Source organism: Rhinolophus hipposideros (assembly GCF_964194185.1).
Source record: "Rhinolophus hipposideros genome assembly, chromosome: 23".
Taxonomy (NCBI): Eukaryota; Metazoa; Chordata; class Mammalia; order Chiroptera; family Rhinolophidae; genus Rhinolophus; species Rhinolophus hipposideros.
This window is the reverse complement of record NC_138069.1, coordinates 3,230,114-3,257,032: the sequence shown is the minus strand read 5'-3', so window position 1 is coordinate 3,257,032 and position 26,919 is coordinate 3,230,114. Positions and strand designations below refer to the sequence as shown.

The following is a 26,919-nucleotide window of genomic DNA, read 5'->3' as shown; positions in this document are numbered from 1 at the left end:
TCTCAGAAACGATGTTATGGATGGATGAGTCTTTCAAACGGAAAGAGGTTTAACATCTAAATACTAAATGGAAAGGCTACAAAACAGTATGTACAGTTTAATACTTAATTTTTTCCCCTGCTCCCCTTCCCCATACATTAATATACTGTTTTTAGTTTATATTTACTTCCAAAACATTTTTATGCACATGAAAACAAATATAAATTCTTATTTTTTCTCCCCTTTTTACAAAAAAAATTACCATGTTATACATGCTGTCCTGCAACTCACTTATTTCACAGGGCTCCGCAGCAACAGGGTTTAGTGGGATTTAGCAGGTTTCAGAGTCCAACAGACCTGTGTTCTCTTCCTTGGCTACCACTCAATTCTTGCTAAGGGACCTTGGGCAACTTACCCACTCTGCGCCTAAGTCAATGCTTGTCCATGGGGATATCTACGAACGGCATTCCTAGAGGCTTGTTGTAGATGATTAAATGAGGTAACAGAATGTCCTTAGCAGGATACCTGGTACATGGCAGGCCCTTAGTAGATGGTGGCTATTATTGTTAATATTATTACTATCTGAAAACGAAACAGGTTGGCTCCACAGGAGAAGGGTCAGGCAGAGGCTGGACAATTGCAGGGGGCTCTTTTGCACAGGCCCAAGAATCTCCAAATGCAGATTCCATGATGACACTTTCTTTGTGCTCTGTCCAGTGAATGATTTTGAGCCTATGGTCGGGATACCAAGGGCAAACCCAGATACAGCAAATGATTTGTTAGTCCCAGCCTTTTTACAAATGTCTCTTGTCCTGGAATCTAAAATCTGGCATGAATGGTTTTATTCAGAAAAACTGCCCAGATGAATCGGAAGTAGTGATTCCACGAATGTGACTCCTTTTCCTCCTGTAACTGCTCCTCATGTGACAATGCCTTTTCAGCCTATTTGACCTTGCGTGACAAGTATCACAATCCCTATTTTAAAGAAAAGGAAACTGAGGCTCAGGGTAAATCTTGTTCAAGATTGTGTGGATAATGAGAAGCAGAGCTAGGACTAAAGTCTAAGCAGAGTGTCGCTCATGCTGCAATTTGTTCTAAATTAGAAAATATTTTATCAGCAAGGAATTGAGAAATGGGTAAATATAAGGGAGTTTTTTTAAAACATCAAATCAGTGTAATGACTTTTCACTCACTTTAATTCTGGCAGATTTCTGACACTAGTGGCTATATCTGATGCTTCTGGACAAAGTTTCTCCACCAGCTCCAAAGGACCAAAGAAAGATTTATTTTGGCCAATAAAACTCTTCTTAACTAAAAGGGAAAACAAAAGTGTTATACATAAGAACAAGATGCAAAACGTCTTCAGGGGCCCACAGTCTCTTTCCCAAAAGCCAAATGAATGGTTCAGATTCATCTTTCCACTTAATTCTTCTGATTAGTCTTGTAAACTGGGAGAGGCCAGGTAACAAATGACCTCTCCCTCCCTCTGGAGACAGGGACTCTCTGATATACCCACTATGCTCTTTCTCCAAGTATTTTATTTATTGCCCATGAAATAAAACAAGGGCCTCACATGATCACCTAGGGAATCCTTCCCCTTCCTCTTTCCTATCTGATGCCAAAATCAGTGCTTGATTTCAAAAGAACAGTACCACCATCCCTCATCTGAACTGCTGTAATAACCTCCTAACAAATCTTCCTGCTCTAACATTGTCACTTCTCCACCCTTACGATCTGTACTGCACGTAACTGGAAGTTCTTTTAAAAATGTAGGTCACATCATACTCTTGGAATAAAATAATAAAATCAGTTCCTCACTGGACCTTTAATGACCGACATGACCCAGCTCTTCCCACCTCCCGGACCTCATCTCCTCCCTCTCAGCACGTCTCAGTTACCTGGTGTCTTCCTCAAACCAAGACTGGTCCCACTCAGGACCTTTGCACCTGTTTTTTTGCTTTCCCCAAATCTTTGCATGGAGGACTCCGTCTTCTCCTGTAGGTATCAGCTCACATTTTACCTCCCCAGAAAGATCTTCCCCTCTCACTCTAGCTGAAAGGTTTTTTCCTTGATTCTCTATCATCTAACCCACTTTGCTTCCTTGAATTTGTAGCATTTTGTAGTTATGTTGATTAGTTTCTGAATTTATTGTCTGTCTCCTCCTCCAGAACTGTGCTGTCCAAGGCAGTCACTAGCAACATGTGTAACTGAGCCCTTGAACTGTAGCTGGTAGAGCAATTGAGATGTGCTGTAGATGTTGAGCACAGTGGATTTTTAAGCCTTAGTATAAAAAAGGAATGCAAAATATCTCATCAATATGGCTTTTTAATGATGACTATGTATCAAAATGATATTTTGGATATATTAGGTTCAATAAAATATATCATTAAAATTAATTTCACGTATTTCTTTTTTTAACACAGCTACCAGGGTAGAACATTAGAAACTGCTCATGTGGCTTACATGGCAATTTCTACTGGACAACGATGCTCAAGAACGTCGCGTCTTGTGCGCCGGGATCTTGTCTGTTTTGTACACTGCTGTTGTCCCAGCACCTCAGAACAATGTTTGGCACTGATGAACACATGCTGAGCAACGGCTAGCCTAACTCAACTCCCCCCCGACCCCGAACGCCCCCAGGCTCACCTTTCAGCCCATGTTTGAGGCAGTGCTCCATGACCACAAAGAACTGCTGCAAGGGGGCATGGTCCGCATCCAGGCTGCGGCCCAGGCTCAGGGCGGACTGGAGCAAGACCTTGATGCTGAGTTTCACCATGTGCATCAGGTTGGCCCGCTCCTCCATCATCTGGCACTTGGAAGCTGTGGGGCAGAAGCAGGGACAGCTTCGTTAGTGGACTGTGTTCCGGGGTTAGGAGGTTGGACGCGGGACAACGGAGGCAGATGGGCGATAACGGGTTCGCAGCACCCGGACCCAGACCCCTGGCGGTCACCACCACAACTAGGTGTAGGGTCAGACTCCCGAGGCCTCTCAGGCGGCTCTGCGCGTTGCTAAGGCGACGTCTCTACCAAGACTCGCCGCGATTGGCCTCCCCTACACTGGGTATTCAGGTTTCTACCCAGCGAAAGGCGCAAACTCCTGCAAGCCCTGCCCCAAGCACACGGGCGGCTGGGGAGAGTGTTCCGCCCCCGGACACTCCTATTGGACGAGCCCGGCCCTGGCCACGCCCACGGAGGTGGCGGGCGCCATTTCACGCTGTCCGGCGGCTGCGGCGGTGCGGCCATCGCCCAGACGGCTGCTTAGGCCTGCAGGGTTGCCTGACGGTGCCACGCCAGGTTCCTTCGGGGAAGCGTCTGCCCCTCCGGTTCAGGCTTAAATTCTCGTTGTTGCCCGCCTTCAACTAGTGGTCACACTAATTGAAGTGTGATTTCGCTCACAATTAGTGGTCAGTTACGAGTTTTACACTTTTTTGTAAGTAAAACCGTTCGAATAAAATAACTTCACCTGACTTTGCGTTTCAACGTCATTAACCTTGTTTTGTTTTGAGGGTTAAAAAAGTTGTCTTCAGTCAGTATTAGGTACCCATGACAAACGCTTACCACACGTCCCCTCAAACCCAGGAAATTGTCATTCTAGAAATTAGATACAAATGGAGACTCCAAACAGCCCCGGCAGGAAAAGTCACCCGAGCGCGACGGGCCGACCTGGCGCGCGCCGCTCTCCGCATGCGCAGCGACCTTCCGCCTTTCCAATGTTGGCCAATCGGAAGCGGGGCGGGGTCGAGGTTTTCAGTTTGCCATCGTCTGCTTACTACAGAATTGCCGTGTTTGTGTCTCCTGGTAGTCTGTGAACTGCCTGCTAAACCTTAATTTGGATTGATCTGTGTGTTCTGGATGTTAACTGGATTAATGTTCAAGGACATTAACATGGACACAGAAGAGCGGCATATACAGAGGGTACCAAAAAAAGTATACACATTTTAAGAAAACTGTATGAAAATTGTAATACTCAATATATACTGATAACAAAAGATGAATATAAGTCACATTTAACTTCTGCAATGACAAGAGGTGCTCAGAGTGGTTCCCAGCAGCGTCCAGACACTTCTGATTACAGTGAACTACTGTTTGAGCCACGTTGACCCAAGTGTCCGCATTTCTTGGCACCCTCGGTACATGTGTAGCTAAATTGAAAAGGACGATGTTATTACTGTGAATTTATAATGGAGGCATTTACTAATAAGTAAATATTGAGACTTGAGACAGTTTGGAATTCAATATTCTCAATTTTCTCGGCAAAACCTAAGACACCTCCTGGGAAAGAGAAATTGGTGTAAACATTTCATATCAGTTGTGGAGAGAGAAAAATGGGTTAAATAAAGCATTTGGGTGGGGGTTGTTTAATTATTATTATTATTATTTTTAACAGGACTTTACTGGGGAACAGTGTGCACTTCCAGGCCTTTTCTCCAAGTCAAGCCGTTGTCCCCTCAATCCTAGTTGTGGAGGGTGCCGTTCAGCTTCAAGTTGTTGTCCTTTCAGTCTTAGCTGTGGAGGGCGCAGCTCAGCTCCAGGTCCAGTTGCCCTTGCTAGTTGCAGGGGGCGCAGCCCACCATCCCTTGCAGGACTTGAGGAGTCGAACCTGCAACCTTGTGGTTGAGAGCCCACTGGCCCATGTGGGAATCGAACCGGCAGCCTTCGGAGTTAGGAGCATGGAGCTCCAACCGCCCGAGCCACCGGGCTGCCCCTGTTTAATTATTTTTAAATTTTGAGAGAATGCTATGTATTACATTTATAAATTTGAAAACTTTAATGAAATGGATAGGCAAAGTAAATAAAAACTGTAAAACCTTATCAAAAGGAAGGAGAAATCCTGAATAGACCAATCAATAACCATACGAGCAATTTGTAAATATTTAACAGTACATAAGACAGTGGGCCCAGGTCTATGAACTAGAGGTCTTCCAATCAGAATACATATCCAGGAAGTCTTGCAGAGGGCTAGGCAGGCCCAGGTGCTTTAAAGAAATCAATTCCCAGGTCTTCATGTTTCACAGGAACTCTTTCTTCTCTCAGTCCACAGAAGAGTGTCAATTCACTCCCTACCCCGTATCTTCCTCTTGGTGCATTGACTTGGGATCCCACACACCCACATGGGGGTGAGGCCTCATTCCATGATTAATCAAGCCACCAATAGCATGAAAAGCTTCCAGTCTCTCATTGCTTTATTGCACTTAGTCAGGGAAAACTGGTGTTGGGGAGGGGGCTGATTTCTAGCCCTCTGCTGGGTATCTGAATTTAGAAAGTTAAAAAAAATCCCCCCCCCCAATATAAATATGTAATTATTTTCAGCCAGTCTCAATACTCTCAGTACCTTAGGACGTGCCATTAACTTGATGGACATGTTCCATAAATTAAATCAGCCAAAACTGTAGCTCCAAGTTTTTGATAAAAATGGATTTGAAGTACATGTAAACTAAGTCTTTTTGTAAAAAAATATGTACTTTATCGGCAAAGGTGTAATGAAATAAGCAATATTTAGATGTCCCCCACCATTTTCAGTGTTCTGGGTTAAACAAGGTTAACTACATGAAAGAATTACAAACATAATTGTCACTTGATAAATCTTGGTAAAACCTTTTTTTGGGAACTTCCCAGAGATTGAAAAATCATATATTTCTTTAATATGACCAGGTTGCATCATTTACTGAAAGTCAGGTGATTGTCATCAGTCAAAACTAAAATATAATCACTGACATAAGATCAATGTGATTTGGGGCATGTAACTTTACATTGCTCTAACTCTCCATTTATATTTCTTATTGGAACCAGGTTTGTCAGGGATCACATCTATAAAAAAAAAAAAGGAATAAAATTCATGCTCAGTCCTATCACACTTTATCAGTAAATCATATATAGTCATCTATAGATACAGGCTAATGAAAAAACCAATATCATTTAGCTCATTAAGAGAAGCAATTCCAAGGAAAATTTATGTATAATTGTTTACAAAATTACATTTATATGCTTTTTATCAATTTACCATTATTAATCATTTTAATGGTAATTCACTGCAGAAGAAAAATTTTTATACACTTAGAGCTTTAGTTTCAAGAAAAGTTTATTAAATATTAATTCATTTACATATTTTTGGCTGAGACGTATGATTGGATGACCAATAAAAAATTTTTAAAACATGGAAGTGGAAATTCAAGTTCAAGGAATAAAATAAAGTAAAAATATTTAAAATATGAAATAACTTGTTTATTTTTAAGATGAATGGTTGTGCTTATCAAATCAAGGTATTCACGTACATACTACTTGATACACTTCAAAGTGATATAACAGTTTTATTTCAAAAAGTCAGTATTTACAATAAGCCAGAAAAATGTATTCATTTTAAAATTATCAAGAATTTTATGTCAGCTTTAAAAGTTGAATTATTTTTTCCAGGAGGTCATGTGAGCAAAAAATGTGAATACGTGTTTTAGGTGGTCAGAGCTGGGTGGCAGTGGCTCTCCACACTGTTCCTGGGGACAAGACAGTGTATGTCAACCATCTCATCCACCCCCCTGCTCAGTTAGTTGCCTATTCACATTCATGCTCAAATTAGAGAGTTATGGAAAATTCAAGCTGGAAGGATCTTTAAGCTGGTCCACGTCTCAATTTTACTACCGTGTTTCCCCGAAAATAAGACCTAGCTGGACCATCAGCTCTAATGTTTTTTGGAGCAAAAATTAATATAAAAAATTTGAAAATTAATATAAAAATTAAAAATTATATAAGCCCCGGTCTTATATTAAGACCGGGTCTTATACTATATTAAAATAAGACCCTGTCTTATATTAATTTTTGCTCCAAAAGACTCATTAGAGTTGATGGTCCGGCTAGGTCTTATTTTTGGGGAAACACGGTAGCTTTGTGACCTTGGCCAAGTTGTTAACATCTCTAAGCTTCATTAATAACAGTTCAACATCACACACAGAATGTCACAGAATTCTACACTCATGGAATTGTCAGATAAATGATGGGATCAGGGATCTCAACCTCGACCCTTGTAGAAAGGAGCCAGGCCTGTAATCTAAATGAGCGGCGCAGAGAGGCTGAGCTGGAGAGACCGTCATCAGTGCCAGATCGGAGTTTTCAAGAGAAGCTGGTAATCTGGATTTTTATGTAAAACCTACTAATTGCCTTAAAAATGTTTTTTTAAATTGTTTCATACTGTGCAGTGTAGAAAAAAATGCAACTACCAACCACAGCTCAAAGGGCTGCCAGTTTGTTGTAACATTTGGTCTAGAGAATAAGCACTCAGGAAGGGGAGTGGGCTGTACGCATTATTTTTGTTGGGTTCTAAATTTTAGAGAATGACTAGATTTTTATAGATTTGAGTTTTAGTTTTGAGCAGCCCTTTGGTTTCTTGAAACATAATTCAGTATGGTGTTATCTTGTACTGACAACAAAGGAAACTGTTTTTACACTTTTGTAATTGTCAGGAATATTCACTTATCTTAATGGCTGAATTAAAGAATTTAGCAATGTGAAGTGGAAAAAGTTGTTGTGCTTCATTTTGGAAGGAGCTGCAGCACAAAATAAAATTTGTCATAGGAGAGAACAGAAAAAGGCACAATATGTACCACCTACTTAATGGCAAATATAATTTTAAAATCAAAGAATGCCTTCTTCAGTGAGCCCACTGTGCTGGGCTCATTAATTCCATAAACATGTATGTCTTGTTATTCATCCTTTAGGAAGAGACATCACTCTAGAAAGCAAGATGTGGAACTTTGTGTGTATGTCCTGTGGTTTTCATGAAAACTGTGTAGATGAAAGGATAACTACAAGCATACACACCCTCTGACAGATACAACAGGATTGGGGTCAGTTTCTGGAATGAAGGACTGCCTCTATACAAGTCTTCTTTAGTATGGTTTGATTTTTTTTTTTTTTTACCATGCGCAGTTATTATCTTAAAAAAAAATCAGGGAGGCTGGATGGCCCAGTGGGTTAGAGCGCAAGCTCTGAACAACAGGGTTGCCAGTTCGATTCCCACAAGGGCCAGAGCTGTGCCCTCCACACCGACTTGGAGCTGATGGGCCCTGGAGAAACACTGTTCCCCAATATTCCACAATAATGAATGAAAGAAAGAAAGAGAGAGAGAGAGAGAGAGAGAGAGAGAGAGAGAGAGAGAGAGAGAGAGAGAGAGAGAAGAGAGAGAGAGAGAGAGAGAAAGAAAAAGAATATCTAAAAAATAAAAAACCAAATAAGACAACTATGTGAACGCAATTGCTGGGGCCTGCCGTGCTACCAGACCTCACGTGGGATAATGCTGTACAACAAATACTCAGAGCATTCCACAACATTCCACAGCGTTTCCCTTTAACCTTTATTGCCCCCCATTTTTTTCTGGCAAGGGGCCTGCTGACACTCGACCTCTGCTCCTTCACTGCTCCCTCTGACAATGCTGCATCCTCACCACTTATAGAAGCAGATCGGTGGGAAAGACACAAATGAGCCTGCTGAAGCGGGGCCACTGTCTCCTGACCTGCTGTTCGGGGGCCTCTGCCCAGCCTGGTGCCCGGGTCCACCTCCTTTCCCCACCTCCACTCCTGTCCTATTGGATGGCTCCAAATCTCGGTTACCTTCGTGAACTAGCCACACAGCTCCTCCCAGCTGTTTCTCACATTTCAGCCCTTGTTCAGTCATGTTCACAATTTTTGCCAGATCTGAGTGGCAGTTATTTAATATTTTCATTAAAATATTAAATCTAATTAAAAACTCCATATGCATATATTATGGCATTTTACCATAAAACTATTTAGAGGTGTCGAGACATTGAGGTGTTGTGACTAAGAACATGGGCTTGAGAGGCAGATGTCTTGGTTCAAGTATGGGCTCTGCCACTTCTAAGTTAATTTCTCTTTAAGTCAGTTTCCCTCCTTTCTAAAACGGGGATAAAATGGTACCTATCACATGGGCTGGCTCCATGAGCAAAGGCGAGGAAGTCAGTCTCCCCTTCGTGCGTCCTAAGGCAATGCACCAGAGACGCAGTCTGTATTTGGTTGGAGAGGGCGAGAGGCCCAGTTGCCTGCCTACTGTGCTGTGGCACTGCCAGCCTGGTGTGGCATGGCAGTGGACACCTTGCCCTACTCTAAGATTCAGAAGGCATGACCCCAACCCTGCTTAGGCCAGCAGTGCCCCAGGGTAGTTTGAGTGGGCCAGGGCGGCTGAGAACCTGTCCCACGGAGGCAGTGGAAGTAGGACCACACGTGAGTCCGACTCCAAGACCCCCACACACGCTCCTTTGTTCCACTGTACTTCACTTACAAAACACAAATTCAGAGATACAATTACTAAGAATTTCAAGCATGGGTCATTTCTCAGTGCCTGTCCCTGTTGGACCACGCTAACCAAAGCCTGCATCGATTACACACCATGAAGCCAGTCCTGCTATTATGTAGGATTACTGTGAGGATTAAATGAATTATGTACAGATCTAAGACTAACACCTGGCACCCAGTAAGCACAATACAAGTGTTGGCTATTATTCATAGCACATAAATGGAAAAAAAGTATTTTTCAAATATGCATTTGTTCAAATATTTATTATTCTGAGCTAGGCACTGTTGTAGGCACTGGAACATTTTATGCATCAGTGAACCGCTAACATTATTTGCTTACTACCTACCATGAACTATCTGAGAGGCCTCCAGAAGACCCCAGGCCTTGACTCGGACTGACTGCCAGTGGGTGGGTGTGCAAACACTCACTGACATGCACAAAGCGGGCAAGCTGGTGGGGACCAGATTCCTGGGTAGAGCAGCCCCTCATTACCTTTTAGTCCTACTTTCCATTGTCAGAATCTGAAAACAAGTCAGATTTTAAACTTTACTCCTTAATCTTTCTTAACCACTGAGATTCTCAATATTCACTCTTCTGGAAAAGTTGCCAGTGGGTAGACAGAACCAAGAAACCTCCAAGGCACACTAATGCTTCTTAGAGAGCACTCCAGTCTTTAGTGGGCTCTGCCCCGCAGCGCTTTCCTGCGCAGAAGAAGATGTCCCCAGTGCACTATGCAATACGGTAGGCACGAGCTGCCCGTGGGCCACTGAGTCACACATTTAATGTTTCTGTTCTTCTCACTAATGACAAGGGCTGAAAGCACTGTAGGGAATCTCCGGGTGAATCAAAACTCCCCATTTTACTGGCTGGGAAATGTGGTGACTTGACTCCTTGGGGAGAGAGGATGCGCTGTCACACCCGCACGTGTGAGCTGGGCTGGCATTTTGAGATTTACAGCAGAAGTCCTGGATTTACTTAAGTGCTTTCAAATCCCACACAGATAACCTGAGCTCCAACTCGTACGTTTTGTCAAGGTCCACCAAGGAACGTAACGACGTTGTCTGAGGAACACAGCGGGAGTCACGCGGCCGCGCGTCCATCTCTGCGCAGCCGCAGAGTGCGGAGCAATCGGAAGGGCAGCCGGCGCGCGGACACGTGGGCTTCTCACGGCCAGTGCCCCGGGGTCTCGTCTGCCGCGCTCCTACAGCCGCCCACCGCCTGGCCCGTGCGGGGCACCTACCTGCCGGCGCCGTGCCGTCGGCGCCGCCGCCCGCGCCGCCCAGTCCCGCGGCCGCACGCAGCGCGCTCCCGCAGCTCGCAGACAGGTTGCCGGTGGCCCTGCGCGCTAGAGTCAGGATGGGCGCGGACCAGCCCTCCGCCGCGGCCTGCCGTCTCGCTGCACTCCGCAGCTCGCCCGGGCCCGGCAGCTGGCTCCGGTCCACGATCTCGAACTCTTCTCCCGGCCCCGGCCCGAGCGCCCGCCCCGCCGAGCAGCGGGCTCCCCCGTCGGCCATGTTGGCCGCGTCACGTGGCCGCAGCGGGCAGCGCGCTCGGGCGGGCGCGGCCGGCGGGCGCTCACACCCCTGCTGCCCCGTGCTCCTGTTCGCGACGTCGGTCTTGTTCACCACCCTCCCTCCCTCCCTCCCTCTTTAAGTAGGTTCGGGAAAGTAGCGGTCATAACCCAAGGAGCACCCCGATTCCCACCAGGAGGGAGGACTCTTTTCCGAGAAGTTACTCTTGGGCCCAGCCTAGGACACAGCCCGCATGGCCTTAGTTTTCTTGGTGACACGAGTTCCTCATTTTTATTTTCATTTCATATTTTACTTTTTCTACTTCACTTTTCTGCAGCAGCCTTCAGAACAAGCAAAAGGGCGGGTAAGGAAACGGACCGCAGAGGCAGGAAACAGAATTTTTTAAAAATTAGGGACCTAATGCCACAGCTTGCCAGAAATCCATTTAGGTGGATTGGAAATCTGAAGGTCCGGATTCTGCTATTAATTGGTTAAATGGGGGCAATAACAACCTACCTCATTATTTAATATTTTGCAGTGAGGAGCACGGAGCAAACGTTAGCGACGCGATGGCTGTGCCCCAACTACGCGGCTCCGGCTGGGCACGCTCCTGCTCCTTGAAACGACCGACCTACAGCCTGGTTTGGCGCTTGGAAAAGACGGGACTCTGACAAAGGGGAAACTCAAATTTCACCAGCATTTGACGCTTTTTTTTTTTTTTTGCAAAGTGCTGCACGTGGGCACCATCAAACAAGCAGAACTGTTTGGTTTGCCTCCCAGAGTGCTTAAATCTTAAATTTAAAATTTTTAGGTTGTTGCAGATATCTAGAAATCAACCGATTTTGTATAAAAAGCTGGATTTTGGCTGTCTCTTGAAGCATCGGAAACGGCAACTCTGTATGTTAGCGGACTGCGGCGAACTGGTGGAGAGGGCAGTGGCTGCCCTTCAGAAGCCCATGTTCTCTAGGCGTGTAGGTCCAGCCCAGTTTACTCGTTTTCATGATCTGCCTGGTCCCTGAAGGCCAGTTTTTAGTGGGGTGGGGAGTGAGTGGGGGAATTGGTGGGGATGACATTTGAGTTGTCACAGTGATTGAGGAGTGGGGGGGGCTGATAGGGGTGTCCGGTAGTTTGGAATGACAAAGAGTTCTCCAGGATCCTTCAGGACTCTCCTTCCCCCTGGACATTCATGTAAGTGCAAAGCTTGTTTATAATGTCAGAGCCTGGAGCCTAATTCCATTTTGCATAAAAGCAAACTATTCTTGAGGGGAACAGTTTTAATACTATATCAGGCTAGGTTATGCTTCAGTAACTAATAACCCCCAAATACCAGTATCTTCCCATGACAGAAGTTTGTCATTATGCCGGGCTGTTGGAGGTTTTGTCACTTGGAGCTGTTTTGCATCAATAGTAAATGCCCCAGCCTTGAAGTGACAGCCTTCCCTTATACATATTTCATTTGCCAAAACAAGTCACATAGCAACTCTAACTTCAATGGAATTGGGAAGTTCAATCCTACTAGTGGAATAGGAGAACTGGGAATATTGGTGAACAGTATCATGAACACCAGAAATGCATTTTGAATTTTCCCAGAATGCAACAATATTGATTTGTTCAGAACCTAAAAGTTATTAACCATTTCAGAACATCATGTCACGACAATGCTGGAGATGTTAAGATGATGCCTGTGTTGTCTGTCACAGTCATGGCTATTTTATATAAAGGCACAAATGGTTACATTGCTTTTAGTGGTAGTTGTGCCTCATTTACATATTGAAATACATATTTCAATATGTATATGTATTTCAATATGTATTGAAATACATATTTCAATATGAAATACATATTGTGGACTTATTTCTCTTATATTAGGACATTAATTTTTTGAGATTTTGAGTGTTGGTAGGTAGGTTTATTATCTATGAATTTCATTTCAGAATTGTAAATGGGGCATTAAAGAAGATATATCGTGTTTCCCCGAAAATAAGACCTAGCCGGATGATTCACTCTAATGCGTCGTTTGGAGCAAAAGTTAATATAAGACCCCGTCTTATATTACATCATATAAGACCCGGTCTTAATTTTTGCTCCAAAAGACGCATTAGAGCTGATTGTCCAACTAGGTCTTATTTTCAGGGAAACACGGTATTCCTGATACAGTAGGCAATTGAACGCGCAGGTAATTATCTTAATTTGCCAAACAACAAACAGGAATTCTAAGTTCTTTTAATTTTTGCTTTATATGGGATCAACTTTGGAGAACCCTTGGTAAGAGGGGTTTTGGTGAAGAGGATGTGTGTGATTACTTTAGGTTCAAATAGTAAAGTTTAGAAGACACCCTAACATATTTATGTTATTTTTTATACTTTTCCATATGCTTGAAATGCTCCGTAATAAAAGTACCTCCCCCAAAACATATGGCCCAGTCTCCCCCCCCCCCCCCGCCGACTTTTTTACCGTCTGTGTGGTTTGTCCCCTAGCTCCTTTCTCCTCTCTGCTTGGGCCCTGTTTTTTATGCCTTGGGTTTCCTCTGTCTGCTGCCTTCCCCTGAGTCTGATTCCATCCTCTGCGCGTTACCTGTCACTCGCTTTTCTTTCTGATCTTTTGGAGGATTCTCTCATTTCTTAGATCCTGTCTCTCAAATCTGGCCTGCCTGTCTACACTTGGATTTCCTAAGGCTCAGGGCTGATCCTTTCACCTTTCTGCTTACAAGTCTCCCTTTGCTCCCCCATCACAGGTGGCCTTGCCTTGTCTCCATGCTACAAGTGCAGATTGCTCACTGTCTCCTTGGTGTGGAGCAGAAATTGAGTTAGGCAGCACCCCGGGTGGTTTGGTGATTTGCCTGAGCCCAAAGCGGTTCCCAAAGAGAGAAATCCTGGCCTCGTTTGTACCTCGAGTTGGCTTATCAGCTGAGAGTATCTGTGGCTTTACTAATTTTATCTCACATGTACAAAGATTACATTTTGGTTGGCATTTTATAATCTAGGAGAGCCTTACTACCTGGACATAGTTGGACTCTGGTGCCAGGAATGGCCAATTACAGTCAAATGAGTTTTCTGAGTGATGAGGTATGGAGCACAGACTGTCAGCTATGAGCACTAATAGACCCTCTGAGGTGATGGAAAAACCTAGGTCTGCGCTGTCTAGGTCTGCCACAGTGGCCCCTGAGCACTTGCAGTGTGGCTCATGACACTGAGAAACGGAATGTTTGATTAAATTAATTTAAATTAAAATAGCTTTATGTGGCCAATGGCTGTTGTATTACACAACACAGCTTTAGATCTAACTTGGAGGTTATAGGATATAGGGGGGAGAAAGGAAGACGTGAAACATCACCTGTACGAAACTGCAAGACTCTTCCAGAAGAGGCAGCATCCCCTGGACTTGGCTGAAGAGGCAACCTGAAGAGACCAGAATTACCTGCTGGGAAAGATTGTGTTTTTTTTTGTCAGTTGGGGGAACTTGAGTGTGGATATTAGATATTACAGAATTAATTTTGTAAGTATGATAATGAATTGTGGGTGTGTAGGAAAAGGCCTTTATTTTTAGAGCTGCATTTAGAGTATCAAGTAGTGATATGTTATGATGTCTATAATTTATTTTAAAATACTTCAGCAAAAGAAAATAGATGATGCAACTGTGTCAAGAGCTTGACAGTTTTGAAATCTAGGTAACAAGTGTAAGAGAGTTCTTACATACCACCTCCACTTTTCTGAATGTCTGTATTTTCATAAGAAAAAGTAAAAAGATATGTAAAAAAGTGAATCTGTTTGCAACAGCAGCCAATGTTCCATGAAAAAATCCCCACAAAAGTCTTGAAATTAAAAAAAAAATTAAGAAAATAAGTATATTTTATATTATATTTAATAAAATTTAGACTATGCAACCATGTGCTGGTTTTTAGAATGAATACAAAAATGAACAAATGCTGATTCTTTTGTACAATTTTTCAGAAAAATTATCTGATATCAAGACATAACATCATTCATTTCATCTGATTTATGGTGGACTCAGAAAGAGGGTCCAAAACTTAGGCTTCATCTTATTTCTCAAGTTCTCTTCAATCTTTTATAGACCTATCATATCTTTTTTTTTTCCCTGTGGTTCCATTTCCATTTTAGTTGTCTCTGTTTGCATATAGCTAGTACTCAAGCGAATTGGCCCAAAGCAGTAATTATCCTGTTCACAATGCTATTCATTCTTCTGGATGCTTTCATGGGATTGCTTGTTGGAAAACACAAGCCATTTTATGGTGTTATTACTCTATACTGTGAGCCTATCTGAGCTCACTCTTTACTTTTAATATAAGTTGTAAATTCATTCTTTTTTTCAACCATTCTGTTTTGAAGTTCATCAGCGCTGACATCCTTTTCTGCCCACCCTACGTGTAGTGGCTCTGTGTGGGGATTGAGTGGGACCTGAGCATCACTTTTGTTTACTCGTGCAATCTTGCATCCTGTGCAAGACGCACAGTTTCACGGTACAGTTGATTGGCCTTGTAGACATCTGCCAGCTGGTGAGAGACTGGCTGTCCACCGGTGCAATACTGGGGACGGTGCTTTGGGCTTCAGCAGGAAGTGAGCTTTGAGGAGGGACTAATTTTATAAGCGGTAACATTTTATAAGGGGTACTACTAACATACTCATTAGTGAATAATTTTATGAAAACTTGCTTCTCTAAATGGCCTTGTAACTGCAGGGACTAGGGCAAAATACCCACAGGTGAATATTTTGAGTTTAAAACTTGTAGCTTGTTTTGGTGGCTGTAACTGATTGAGATGCAGGTGCTGTTGCTGAGATGGCAGCCATCAATGTTTAGCAGTTGAAAGCGTAATCACCTAATAGGAAAACTCTCCTTACTCACCATACTTCTGACGCTAATTGTGCAGAGTGGGTGTAGACCCCATAAGACTGCAGAGGCCACCCACTAGTGTGGGCCTCTGGTACTTTTGACTGACTGGCTATCAACTGGGGATTCGCACGACCCCCTTCTTGGATTTGGCAATTTACTAGAATGACTCAGTATTGAGGAAAGCACTTTAACCATTGATTACAAAGGATACAACTCAGGAACCGCTAAATGGAAGAGATGTGTGGGACAAGCTGTGTGAGACGGATGTGGAGTGGCCGTGCCCCTCTGGGCACGCCATCCTCCCAGCACCTCGATGTGTTCAGCAACCTGGAAGATCTCTGAACCTCCTTGTTGAGGCTTTTTATGGAGGTTCCATTACTTGGGCAGGATTGATGAGATCATTGGCCATGGGTGGTTGAACTCAATCTCTAGCCCCTCTTACGTCACTGGAGGTCCAGTGGTGGGGATGAATGTTCCAACCCTCTAATTACATGGGTGATTCTTTTGACAACCAGTCCTCATCCTCCCAGAGTCACCCCATTAGGATAAACTCAGGTATGGTTGAATGGCACTTATTAGAAATAACGAAATTACGAAATTACTCAGGAAAAGTACACGGGTTTTAGGAGCTCTGTGCCAGGAACCAGGAGCAGAGACCAAATACTGTTTCTTATCCTTCTCCTCCTCCTCCCCCTTCTTATTCTACACAGCATTTCTTTATTAACAAATCGTACCACACAAATCAGGTTATCTCTTCTATCTGTATTTATAGAAGCAACAGAATGTTTTACTAAGAGATGTTCTATACCTGGGCCAAACGACTGGAACATGGATTGGATATCTAATGACCAAGAAGGTAAAACTGGCAACTGTTGTGCAACTTCTAGGAGAAGATTCGAGTGTGTTTTCTACATCTTTGATAATAAGCTGCTCACCAGAAGGGCTAGGATAATATGTTAAGGGGATGATGTAGCCGAAGAAGGGATGATGTAGAACCCCACAGGAAATTAAACCAGTACAAGGAGCAGAGTCCATGTCAACTTAGGTTAAAAACCGGGCCCTGACAGCGCCCTGGAGTGCTACCACCCCAAGGTGCCGCATCCCTGTGCGAGCTGAAATTGGGCGAGTCCTCATCTGGGTACTTTGTTTTGAGAAATCAATTAGTCGTTACAAAAAAAGGTTTTATTTTTAAAGTAGATGCAACTTAGAGAGAGAAAGTTAAACTTTAGGAAAGTATTAACTTCTTGAGAACTCAAAAACCATTTTTAAATTAAAGTTTATTGTGGTGACAATTGTTAGTTAAGTTACATAGGTTTCAGGTGTACAATGCTGTAATACTTCATTTATAAATCACATTGTGTGTTCACCACCCAGAGTCCATTGAGAACTCAAAAATTATTTAGGAAGCCAAATGAAGCAAAGGAAAATATAAAGTTTAGATGAAACTTTCTCTAAGAATAAAACTCAATTTCATGAGGAGTTTAAAATAAAACACACTGTCAGAGAGTTTTCAAAGTAGGTTTCAGGTCTGTCCTCTCCAACCCTTCCTCACTTAAATCTATATATGTCTAATTCTGGTTTGTCTATTATGTTTAGGAAACATTTCCTTTAAAAACAGAGTAAAAAGAAAAGGAAATCTGACGAGTTATTTTATGAAAATGAAAATTAACTCAGAAATATGTAGCTTACTTGCAAAAATGTTAATCTGATAATTTGCATAACATTTACATAATGTATCCCTCTTTATGTCCCTGAGTGATCGTCCTTTTCTGCTTGGCACCTCACAGTGGCCATGAGTGGCGGAGAGAATCTTTTCTTTTTTATTTTTTTAATTAAATTTATTGGGGTGACAATTGTTAGTAAATTTACATAGATTTCAGGTGTACAATTCTGTATTACATCGTCTATAAATCCCATTGTGTGTTCACCACCCAGAGTCAGTTCTCCTTCCATCACCATATATTTGATCCCCTTTACCCTCATCTCCCACCCCCCACCCCCCTTACCCTCTGGTTATTTAGTGGGTAACCCTCTGGTTACCCACTAAATTATTGTCTGTGTCTATGAGTTTTTGTTTCTCATTTGTTTGTCTTGTTCTTTTTGGTTTATATACCACATATCAGTGAAATCATAGGGTTCTCTGCTTTTTCTGTCTGACTTATTTCACTTAGCATTATACTCTCAAGATCCATCCATGTTGTCACAAATGCTCCTATATCATCTTTCCTTAACGCTGAATAGTATTCCATTGTGTATATGTACCACAACTTCTTTATCCATTCATCTATCGAAGGACATTTTGGTTGTTTCCATGTCTTGGCCACTGTGAACAAAGCTGCAATGAACATTGGAATACACGTGTCTCTATAGAGAAATGCTTTTATATTTTTGGGGTAGATACCCAGGAGAGCGATTGCTGGGTCATATGGTAATTCTATTCGTAATTTCTTGAGGAACCTCCACACTGCCTTCCATAGCGGCTGCACCAGTCTGCATGGAGAGAATATTGAGTGCAGCCCAACACACACTTTTGGAGAAAATGCTAAGAGATAGCAGGGCCAGGAAGGTGAGCTTTGAAGACCCTGCCAGTGGCTTTTAAACAGTGGATTTTCTGATTTGGTGACATTTTTTTTATAACAGGTCATATAAACTTGCCTAGTGTTTCTCCCTGCCCCACATTTTATTATGGAAAATTCCAAACATAGAGTGTAGCATTTACCGTATCTCTCCGTGTATTCATCCCTTTTTACATCCGTTAATCCATCTTATTTTTTGATGTATTTCAAAGGAAATCCTAATACTTTAAACAACTTTTCATTTAGAAATAAGTTTAATCTTATAGAAAAGATGTAAACATAAAGATAGCACTGAGCAAACCGTATACCCTTTACCCAGATTCCCCTGTAGTTAACATTTCACTCTGTGGACTTTGTCATTTGCATATACTCTCTCTTTACTTGTGTTTACATATGTGCTTTTCCCCTGGGCCTTTGAAGGGTAAACTATGACCCTTTTAGCCTTAAATCATTCAGGATAGATTTCTGGAGAATTAGGATATTTTCTTACATAACCATGGTAAAGTTATCAACTTCAGTATGTTTAACGTTGAAACATACTTTTAATCAGATACCTTTGATCTAGCCCTGCCTTACAAGAAATGCTAAAGAAGGTTCTTCACGTTGCGGTGAAAGTACATTAATTAGTAACATGAGAACAAATGAAAGTATAACTCGCTGTTAAAGGTAACTATATAGTCGAGTTTAGATTCCTCTACTCTTTGCATGGTGGTGTGTAAATCACTTATAACTCTAGTATAAAAGTTCACGGATAAAAGGATTAAAAACAGCTGTAGATACAATAATTTGTCAATGGACACACAATATAAGATATAAATTGTGACATCAGAAATATAGTATGGTGGGGGGACAAAAAGTGTAGTTTTTGTATGTGATGAAAGTTGTCACTTAAAAATAGACTGTTGTAACTACCGTGTTTCCCCGAAAATAAGACCTAACCAGAAAATAAGCCCTAGCATGATTTTTCAGGATGACATCCCCTGAACATAAGCTCTAATGAGTCTTTTGGAGCAAAAATTAATATAAGACCCGGTCTTATTTTTGGGGAAACATGGTATATTTTATGTAAATCTCATGGCAACTGCAAAACAAAAACCTATTAGATTCACAAAGAGAAACATAAAGGAATCAAAGCACAACAGTATAGAAAATCATAAAAAAGAGATGCTTTTAATCTAATCTTGCATTTGTATAAATTCCTAATTTAAAAAGCGATTGTTGGATATGTGGATAGTTTCCTAATTTTGAATATCTAAGCAACAATATATCTTTGTGCACCTATCGCTTAGAATAACTTTCTAGGAGTGGAACTGTTGGGTCAAATTATTAACATTGAAAAAAATCTTGACTTGCAGTATGTTGCCAAATGAGAGTTGTGCACTTCTACCAAAAAGCTATGAAATGTTCACTTTGCTCTATCTTCCCAACAGCAGCTGTTACCAAACTTTTAAAATCTGGCTCAATTTAATAAGTAAGAACATGTCTCATTTTAATTTGCTTTTCTTTGATTATTAGTATATGGGACACACTGGTAATTGTACGCCCAATATCAATTCCCTCTTCTTTTTTGCGAATTTAATCCTGATTTTGTTAGTAGGGATGGGCCTAGGTGAGCTACTCATGTTTACAACCTCCCTAGCAGCCAGGGGTCCTGTGTGGCCTAGTTGTGACCCATGAGATGTAACTAGAATGTGTTGGGGCTTCTGGGAAGTCTTGCTTTTCCTGATAAATGAAAAAATACAGTTGATGATTCATGTCCTTTTCCCTTCCTGCCTTGAATGTAGACGTGATGTCTGGAGCTAGAGCAGCCACTTTGTCATCATAATGTGACCAGCATGAAGGAATAATCCAGATAAATAACTGTTTGTTTAAGCCACAGTAAATTTTATACTTGTAAATATTCCTAAATGTTTTACCCATTGAGGCTGAACTTCATTTTATGTGCTAATTGGCCATGATGTGCGTCCTATTGTATGATATTCCTTGGTTTGCCTGTCTGTCTCCTCTCTATAGTGAGAGCTTTTTATGAAAAGGGACCACCTGGCAATTCACTTCTGAATGTGAAAGCAGACACAGATTTGGTGCTTATTAAGTGTGGTTTGAAGCAATGAATGATATAATTTAATTCCATATGCAAATTGTTTTTAAAATGGAGAGTTCAGGATGGATATTTACTTCCTAGGGAAGGTGGCTCCTCCAGGTCATTTCCTGAACCAGTATTCTCAAACTTTTAGTCTTTTTACTTCTTTATCAGAACCGGATATTCTCATTCTCTAAAACTGTGCCTCCTAATCTTTTTTACATCATGATCCGATCTGGAACACGATAGTGTTTGTTGTATAACAGGCATTCGAAATGGGCGGAGGCTGCTTGCTGCAGAGGTAACGTTTGGGGTGTCCCAAGACTTTATTTGATCACCCCTGAAACTAGGGCGTCAGTATCTCTGCACAACTAATAGCTAAGAAGCTGTGCTAGTGAGAAGCGCTGCTCTGATCTAAGGAGAGTGGAAGGTTTGTCTATTTCTCACTGAACAATGTCACATATGCTTTTAAACATATGCCAAAAGGACAGACACAACTATGTAACAAATACTGTCAATGTTTGGCTCCATCTAGTGGTCTAAAATGGATTTGGGTTTCTAACCATCAGGATTTGACAGTTTCAATAAATCTATCCATCCATTCATCTTTATCCTTCCATTCATCCTATCCATCTACTTATCTTTATCCATCCTTCAGTTCATCCATATCCATCCGTCCGTCCATCCATCCATCCTTCCATCCTTCTTTCCATCCATCCTTTCATCCTCTCATCTTCCCATCCATTCTTCCATTCTTCCATCCATTCATATCCATCCTTCCATCCATCCATTTTTTTCATCCTCCCACCCTTCCAACCATCCCTCCGTCCATCTGTATTCATTCTCCCTTCCATGTAGCCATCGTAGACTATGACGCCTATGGGGTCTGCTCCTGCTTATCTTTCTGACCCCATTCATATCATTATATGTGGATTTGCTAAGCCCCACATGATTTCTTTCTGTTTCTTAAACACCCCAAGCTTATTCTTTGCATATGCTGCCCCCACCTCCCGCTTGGAATGATTTTCTCCCAGTCTTAACCTGATCGACTTTTTATCATTCTTCATATCCAAGCTCAATTCAACTTCCCAGAGACACCTTCCTTAACCGCTCTAAGACACACAGTTGTTCCAGACTCCAGTCCCACTTTGTCACTGGTGAAGTGACATGGTACTTGTGTCTTCCTGCTGGAGTTGCATTTGGTATTGTCTGCCTCCCCTCACTGAATGGAGCTCAGAGGGAAGCTTGTCTCTCTTATTCATTGCTAGATCTCCAGTGCTCAGAACAGTCTACCCCCGTATGTTAGTGACTTTCAAAAACAAAAGTCTCATGCTCACACCAAACAGCTACCAAACAGCTTGGTTGGCAGAGTTGCTCCCCATTCTTCCCACTTAGAGACCTGGCTGGTTGATCCCTCATCCTCTGGAACTTCCTTCATCACCTCAGCAGGAGGAAGGAACAGAGAGAAAAGCCACCTGCTCCTAAAAACTTCCTCATAGAAGTGACCTTGCCTTTGTGCTCACATTTCATTGGCCGGGGCTGACACATGGCCCTGCCTAACTTCAAGGGGCAAGAGGGTGGGAAGTGCAACCCCACTATGTGCCTAGGAGAAGAAGCAGACCTGAGGGCTTCCACCTTGGTGAGGCAGACACAGCGAGGAGTGCCATGACGGGCTGGGCTGGAGGGGCAGCAGAGCACAGTCCCTCCTCATACACAGAGGAGCAAGTGGCCAGTCCTCTGGTGTGGTGGTGGGAGGTGCTGAAAGCATCCGTAGGGAAGTTTCCATGGCCTTAGCCTTGAAAGGTGAGCAGTTCCTCACCTGTGCGGGGAGCTGGGGTTGGGGAAGCTGCCAGAGCAAAGCACAGAGGCCTGAAACAGCCTGGAGATCTGAACCTTGTGTGGAAGGTGTGGTGGGCTTGAGTGGTGGAGTGGGTCGTGGTGAGTCTGCTCAGTGGTCTGAGTGCAGACCTTGGAGCGTGCCTAATGGGGCTCTAAGGAGTCTGGACTTTATCCTGTAAGTAACAGGGACAACGATGCTTGTAAGTAGGGAATTGACACATTCAGAAGTGTGCTCTAGAAATTAAAGTCTGGTGGCAAGTGGCATGGTTCAAGGGCATATGAGATCAAAGAGAGGTGGGCCCCTTGGGAACCATTCCTGGTCCTCTAGGTGAGAAGCCGGCATTGAGGCAGAAACGGGGCAGGGGTTAGGTATTACAAAGAGGGGTCTGATGTCACAAATGTTGGAGGAGAGTCAGAGGACTTGTTGATGACACATGGAGGTGAGGGCAGGGAAAAATGAAGGCCATGCTGAGCTTTCTGACCTGGGTGAGTGGATGTGTGGACATCCTGGTGGAGTGGTCCAGTCGGGGGTGGGATGTGTGAACCCAGAGCTCAGGGGAGCCTGGCCGAGTGTCTCCTGCCACATGAATAACAGTGAAGGGATGCTGGGGTTAAATGCTAACTCCATACCTGAAGGAGCTGAACTGGGGGACATGAGGTGAGCCCCCAAGGCCTTTCCATCAAGGCCTCTTTACCTGCAGGAGCACGGGGCCTGGTCACGGTTCCTGATCTCTCAGGGCTTGTGACTAACCTGGGTCAGACTGCTGCATCCCTCTGGCCCTGGATGTGCACTTTGGGGCAAGAATGATATCTGTGTCGTGAGTTTGTGGGAGGCACACAGAAAGTTATTCTGAAAAGAATTACGCGTGGTTACATGGATATACTCTCGTTGTAAGAAAAGAAAACATGGAAAAGCAAAAATTCCACCTTTTGTCCTCCAAATCCTTCCCTTCCCAGCAGTAATTAATGCTAAAAACTTTCTGGGTGTCCATATAGACGGTTTGCTTTGCATTGTGGACTGAGATGCACAAATCGGTTTTTTTTGTTTCCTAATTTTATTATGAAAAATTTCAAACATACAGAAGAAAGAATTGTAGAATGAACCCCCTAATAACCACCTAGATTCTAGAACTCACATGTTGTTGTATTGCTTCATCACATCAATCCATTTAGCCACGCTTCCCTCCATCAAGTCATCTTTTTTAAACAAGCGTATTTTAAAGTAAGTGTTGACATCAGGACACTTAATCTATAAACACTTTAGTGTACAGTGATTGCGTCAATCTAGAGTTTCCATTCTCTAAATTTTGGCAAATGAATATACTCACGTAACCGAAACCCCTATAAAGAACATTGTCTCCCTCTTCATGCCCCTTCCTGGTCAATCCCTGTGCTCACCCTCCAGGGGCAGGCGACCATTTTCCCTTCCCCTTTCCTTTCTCCTCCGCCTTCTTCTTAGAATAGATTAGTGTTTCCTGTTCTAGAATTTTATGTAAATGAAATCATACAGCATGAACGCCTTTATGTCTGGCTTCTTTCACTCAGCATGATATTTTGGAGATTCATCCATGTGTGACCTGTATCAGTGGTTACTTTTTTTAGAAACAACTTTATTGAGGTATAATTGACATATAATAAGCTGCCTATATTTAAATTGTACAATATGTCTTTACACATGCAAATACTTGTGAAACTATCGCCATGATCAAGATAGTGCACATATCCAGTATCACCCAGACTTTCCCTGAGCTCATTGTAACCCTCCCCCCGTTCCTCTGACACCTCCTCCATCCCCAGGAACTACCTGGTCTGCTTTCTTCACTATAGATAATTTATATTTTCTAGAGTTTTATATAAATGAAATCTTACACTATGTACTCTTTTATGCCTGGCTTCTTTCAGTCAGCATAATTACTTTGAGATCTATCTGTATTGTTGCATGTATCAGTAGTTCCTTCCTTATTATTGCTGAACCATTTCCAATGTCTGGATATACCAAAATTTGTTTATCCATTCACTACATAGATGGACACTTGGGTTGTTTCAAGTTTCTGCAAATAAACTTGCTATGAGCAATTCCAGTCATTTGGATAATTGTTTCCATTTATGTAATGCATCTTTTTTTGTGGCTGCTTTAAAATGTTTTGTCTTTCATTTTCAGTAGTTTGAGTATGATGATTTTGGGCGTGAATTTCTTTAGGTTTATCCTGCTTGGGTTCACTGAGGTTCTTGAATCAGTAGATTAATGTCTACACCAAATTTTGGAAGTTTTCAACCATTATTTCTTTAAATACTCTTTTAGCAGTGCACCCTTTTGTCTATCCTGTATTTCCAATGACGTGGAGGTATGACCTTCGGGAATTATTTCACAGGTCCCTGAAGCCCTGTTCATTTGTATCAATCTTTTTAAGTGTCTGTTCTTCAGATTGGATAATAGCTATTGGTCTATCTTTTAAGCTCACAGACTCTTTCTACTTTCTTCTACAGTCTGCTCTTGAGCTCATCCAGTAAATTTTCATTTTAGTGATTATATTTTTCAGTTCTAATATTTTCATTTGGTTTATATATATTTTAAAGCTTTTGTTTATCTGCTGAGCTGTTCTGTCTGCTATTTGTTTCAAGAATGTTTGCTTGTGTCGCAGTAGAGTGGTTTCCTTGGCTGCACGTAGATGTCTCATCTGCTGCACCTATTCTTCCTGCCCTGTCGCACCCCCCACCCCCTCTGGGGCTCAGTATCCTTGTCTGAAGGAGACTATGACAATAGTAACTTTCTTATACAGGAAAAGTTATGCCAAACACCTGGCATGATGCCTGGCACATGATGCCAGCTTAGAATTTTTTTTAAATCACCATTAGCATGATCATCTATGTTTCATCATTTCCATTTAAGACCAGACCGTCCCATCTGGTACATAAGGTCACACTACCAATCCTGAGAGATGTCACAGACCTATCTAATACATAGAAACAAACACAAGGAGGCAGCCAAAATGAGATGACAAAGAAACATGTCCCAAATGAAAGAACAGGGCAACATTCCAGAAAAAGAACTAAATGAAATGGAGACAAGCAATCTGCCCAGATACAGAGTTCAAAACACTGGTTACAAGGATGCTCAATGAACTTAGGAAAAGAATAGATGAACTCAGTGAGAACATACACAAAGAGATAGAAACCATAAAAATGAAACAGTCAGAAATGAAGAATACAATAACTGAAATGAAGAATGCATTAGATGGAATCAACAGCAGATTAGATGAAGCAGAGGATCGAGTCAGCGATCTGGAGCGCAAGATAGCAGAAAACACCCAACTGGAACAGCAAAAGAAGAATTTAAAAAATTAAGATATTTTAAGGGGCCTCTTGGACAACATCAAGAGTGCCAACATTTGCATCATAGGGGTACTGGGAGGAGAAGAGAGAGAGCAAGGGATTGAAAACCTATTTGAAGAAATGACTGAAAACTTTCCTAACCTAACCTGGTGAAGGAAATGGACATGCAAGCCCAGGAAGAACACAGAGTCCCAAACAAGATGAACCCAAAGAGGCCCACACCAAGACACATCATAATTAAAATGCCAAAGCTTAAAGACAAAAAGAGAATCTTAAAGCAGCAAGAGAAAAGCAGTTATGTACAAGGGAGCCCCCATAAAAGTGTCAGCTGATTTCTCAACAGAAACGTTGCAGGCCAGAAGGGAGTGGCAGGAAATATTCAGTAACAAAAGGCTACAAAAGGACAAAAGGCAAGGACCTACAACCAAGACTGCTCTACCCAGCAAGGCTGTCATTTAGAATGGAAGGACAGATAAAGACTTTTCCAGACAAGATAAATCTAAGGGAGCTAATTACCACTAAACCAGTATTACAAGAAATGTTAAAGGGACTTCTTTCAGGAAAAAAAAAAAGATAAAAATACGAATAAGGAAATTTAGCAAAGAAAAACAATTTGCACTGACAAAGACAAACACAAACACATAATAAAAGCACTTGATCAACCAACATTAAAGCTAGTACTAAGGTTAAAAGGAAAAAGTAGGAAGATAATATGTAATTACTACAGTAAATTAAAGGATACACACAAATACACACAAAAGAAGTAAAAATAACGACAAAAACATAAATTTGGAGAGGGTGAGTAAAAATGGTAGAGATTTTAGAATGTGTTGGAACTTAAGCAACCATCAACTGAAGATAGACGTAAACATAGGTTGGTGTATATGAAGCACATAGTACCCACAAACCAAAAATCTACAAGAGATATACAAGAAATAAAGGGAAAGGAATCCAAACACAACATTATAGAAAGTAACCAACATACAAGAGAAGAGAACAAGAGAATAAGAAAGGAACAGAGAAGAACTACAGAAACAGAGAACAATTAAGAAAATGGCAGTAACTACATACCTATCCATAATTGCTTTAAATGCAAATGGACTCAATGCTCCAATCAAGACATAAGGTGGAGGAAGATAAGGCAGCAATGCCTCCCCACCCCCTCACTTCCCAGAGGCCTGACTTAGCCCACCTATTAGGCACCTGCAGCCTTGGCTGGAGGAGGGAGTTGTGCTTGGGCCCCACCTGGCGGGCATGTGGTGGAGAAAGGGGGGGAAAAGGGGCAATCATGCGCCCAACCAGCTTACACCTGACCCTGGGGCCGGTGGAAGGAGGTTTGTGGGGTCGCGGTGTTTATGCGTGGACAAAGTGTGCTGCGGGTGGGCAGGCTGAGCATGGCTGTCTCGAGGCCTGAGGTACCCACCCTGGCTCCTGAGCCCAAGGTTGCAGCTGGAGA

General features: G+C 42.4%; 1 protein-coding gene across 4 annotated transcripts in view; it reads right to left on the bottom strand.

The window, feature by feature from the left end:
• RUFY1 (RUN and FYVE domain containing 1) overlaps window positions 1-10,907 on the bottom strand; it is a 44,154-nt gene extending 33,247 nt beyond the window's left edge. The window contains exons 1-3 of one of the 4 annotated variants that reach the window (XM_081036295.1): window positions 10,517-10,907; window positions 2,626-2,799; window positions 1,173-1,290 (exon numbers count right to left, since the gene is read on the bottom strand). In XM_081036295.1, the coding sequence (XP_080892421.1) occupies window positions 1,173-1,290; window positions 2,626-2,799; window positions 10,517-10,790 (566 nt within the window). In that variant the 5' untranslated portion in view covers window positions 10,791-10,907. Of the gene's footprint in view, window positions 1-1,172; window positions 1,291-2,625; window positions 2,800-2,930; window positions 3,055-3,442; window positions 3,668-10,516 lie in introns of those variants that run through there. The other 3 variants (XM_081036294.1, XM_081036293.1, XM_081036292.1) reach the window with 3 other exon arrangements.
• Between the last annotated feature and the right edge of the window lie 16,012 nt (window positions 10,908-26,919).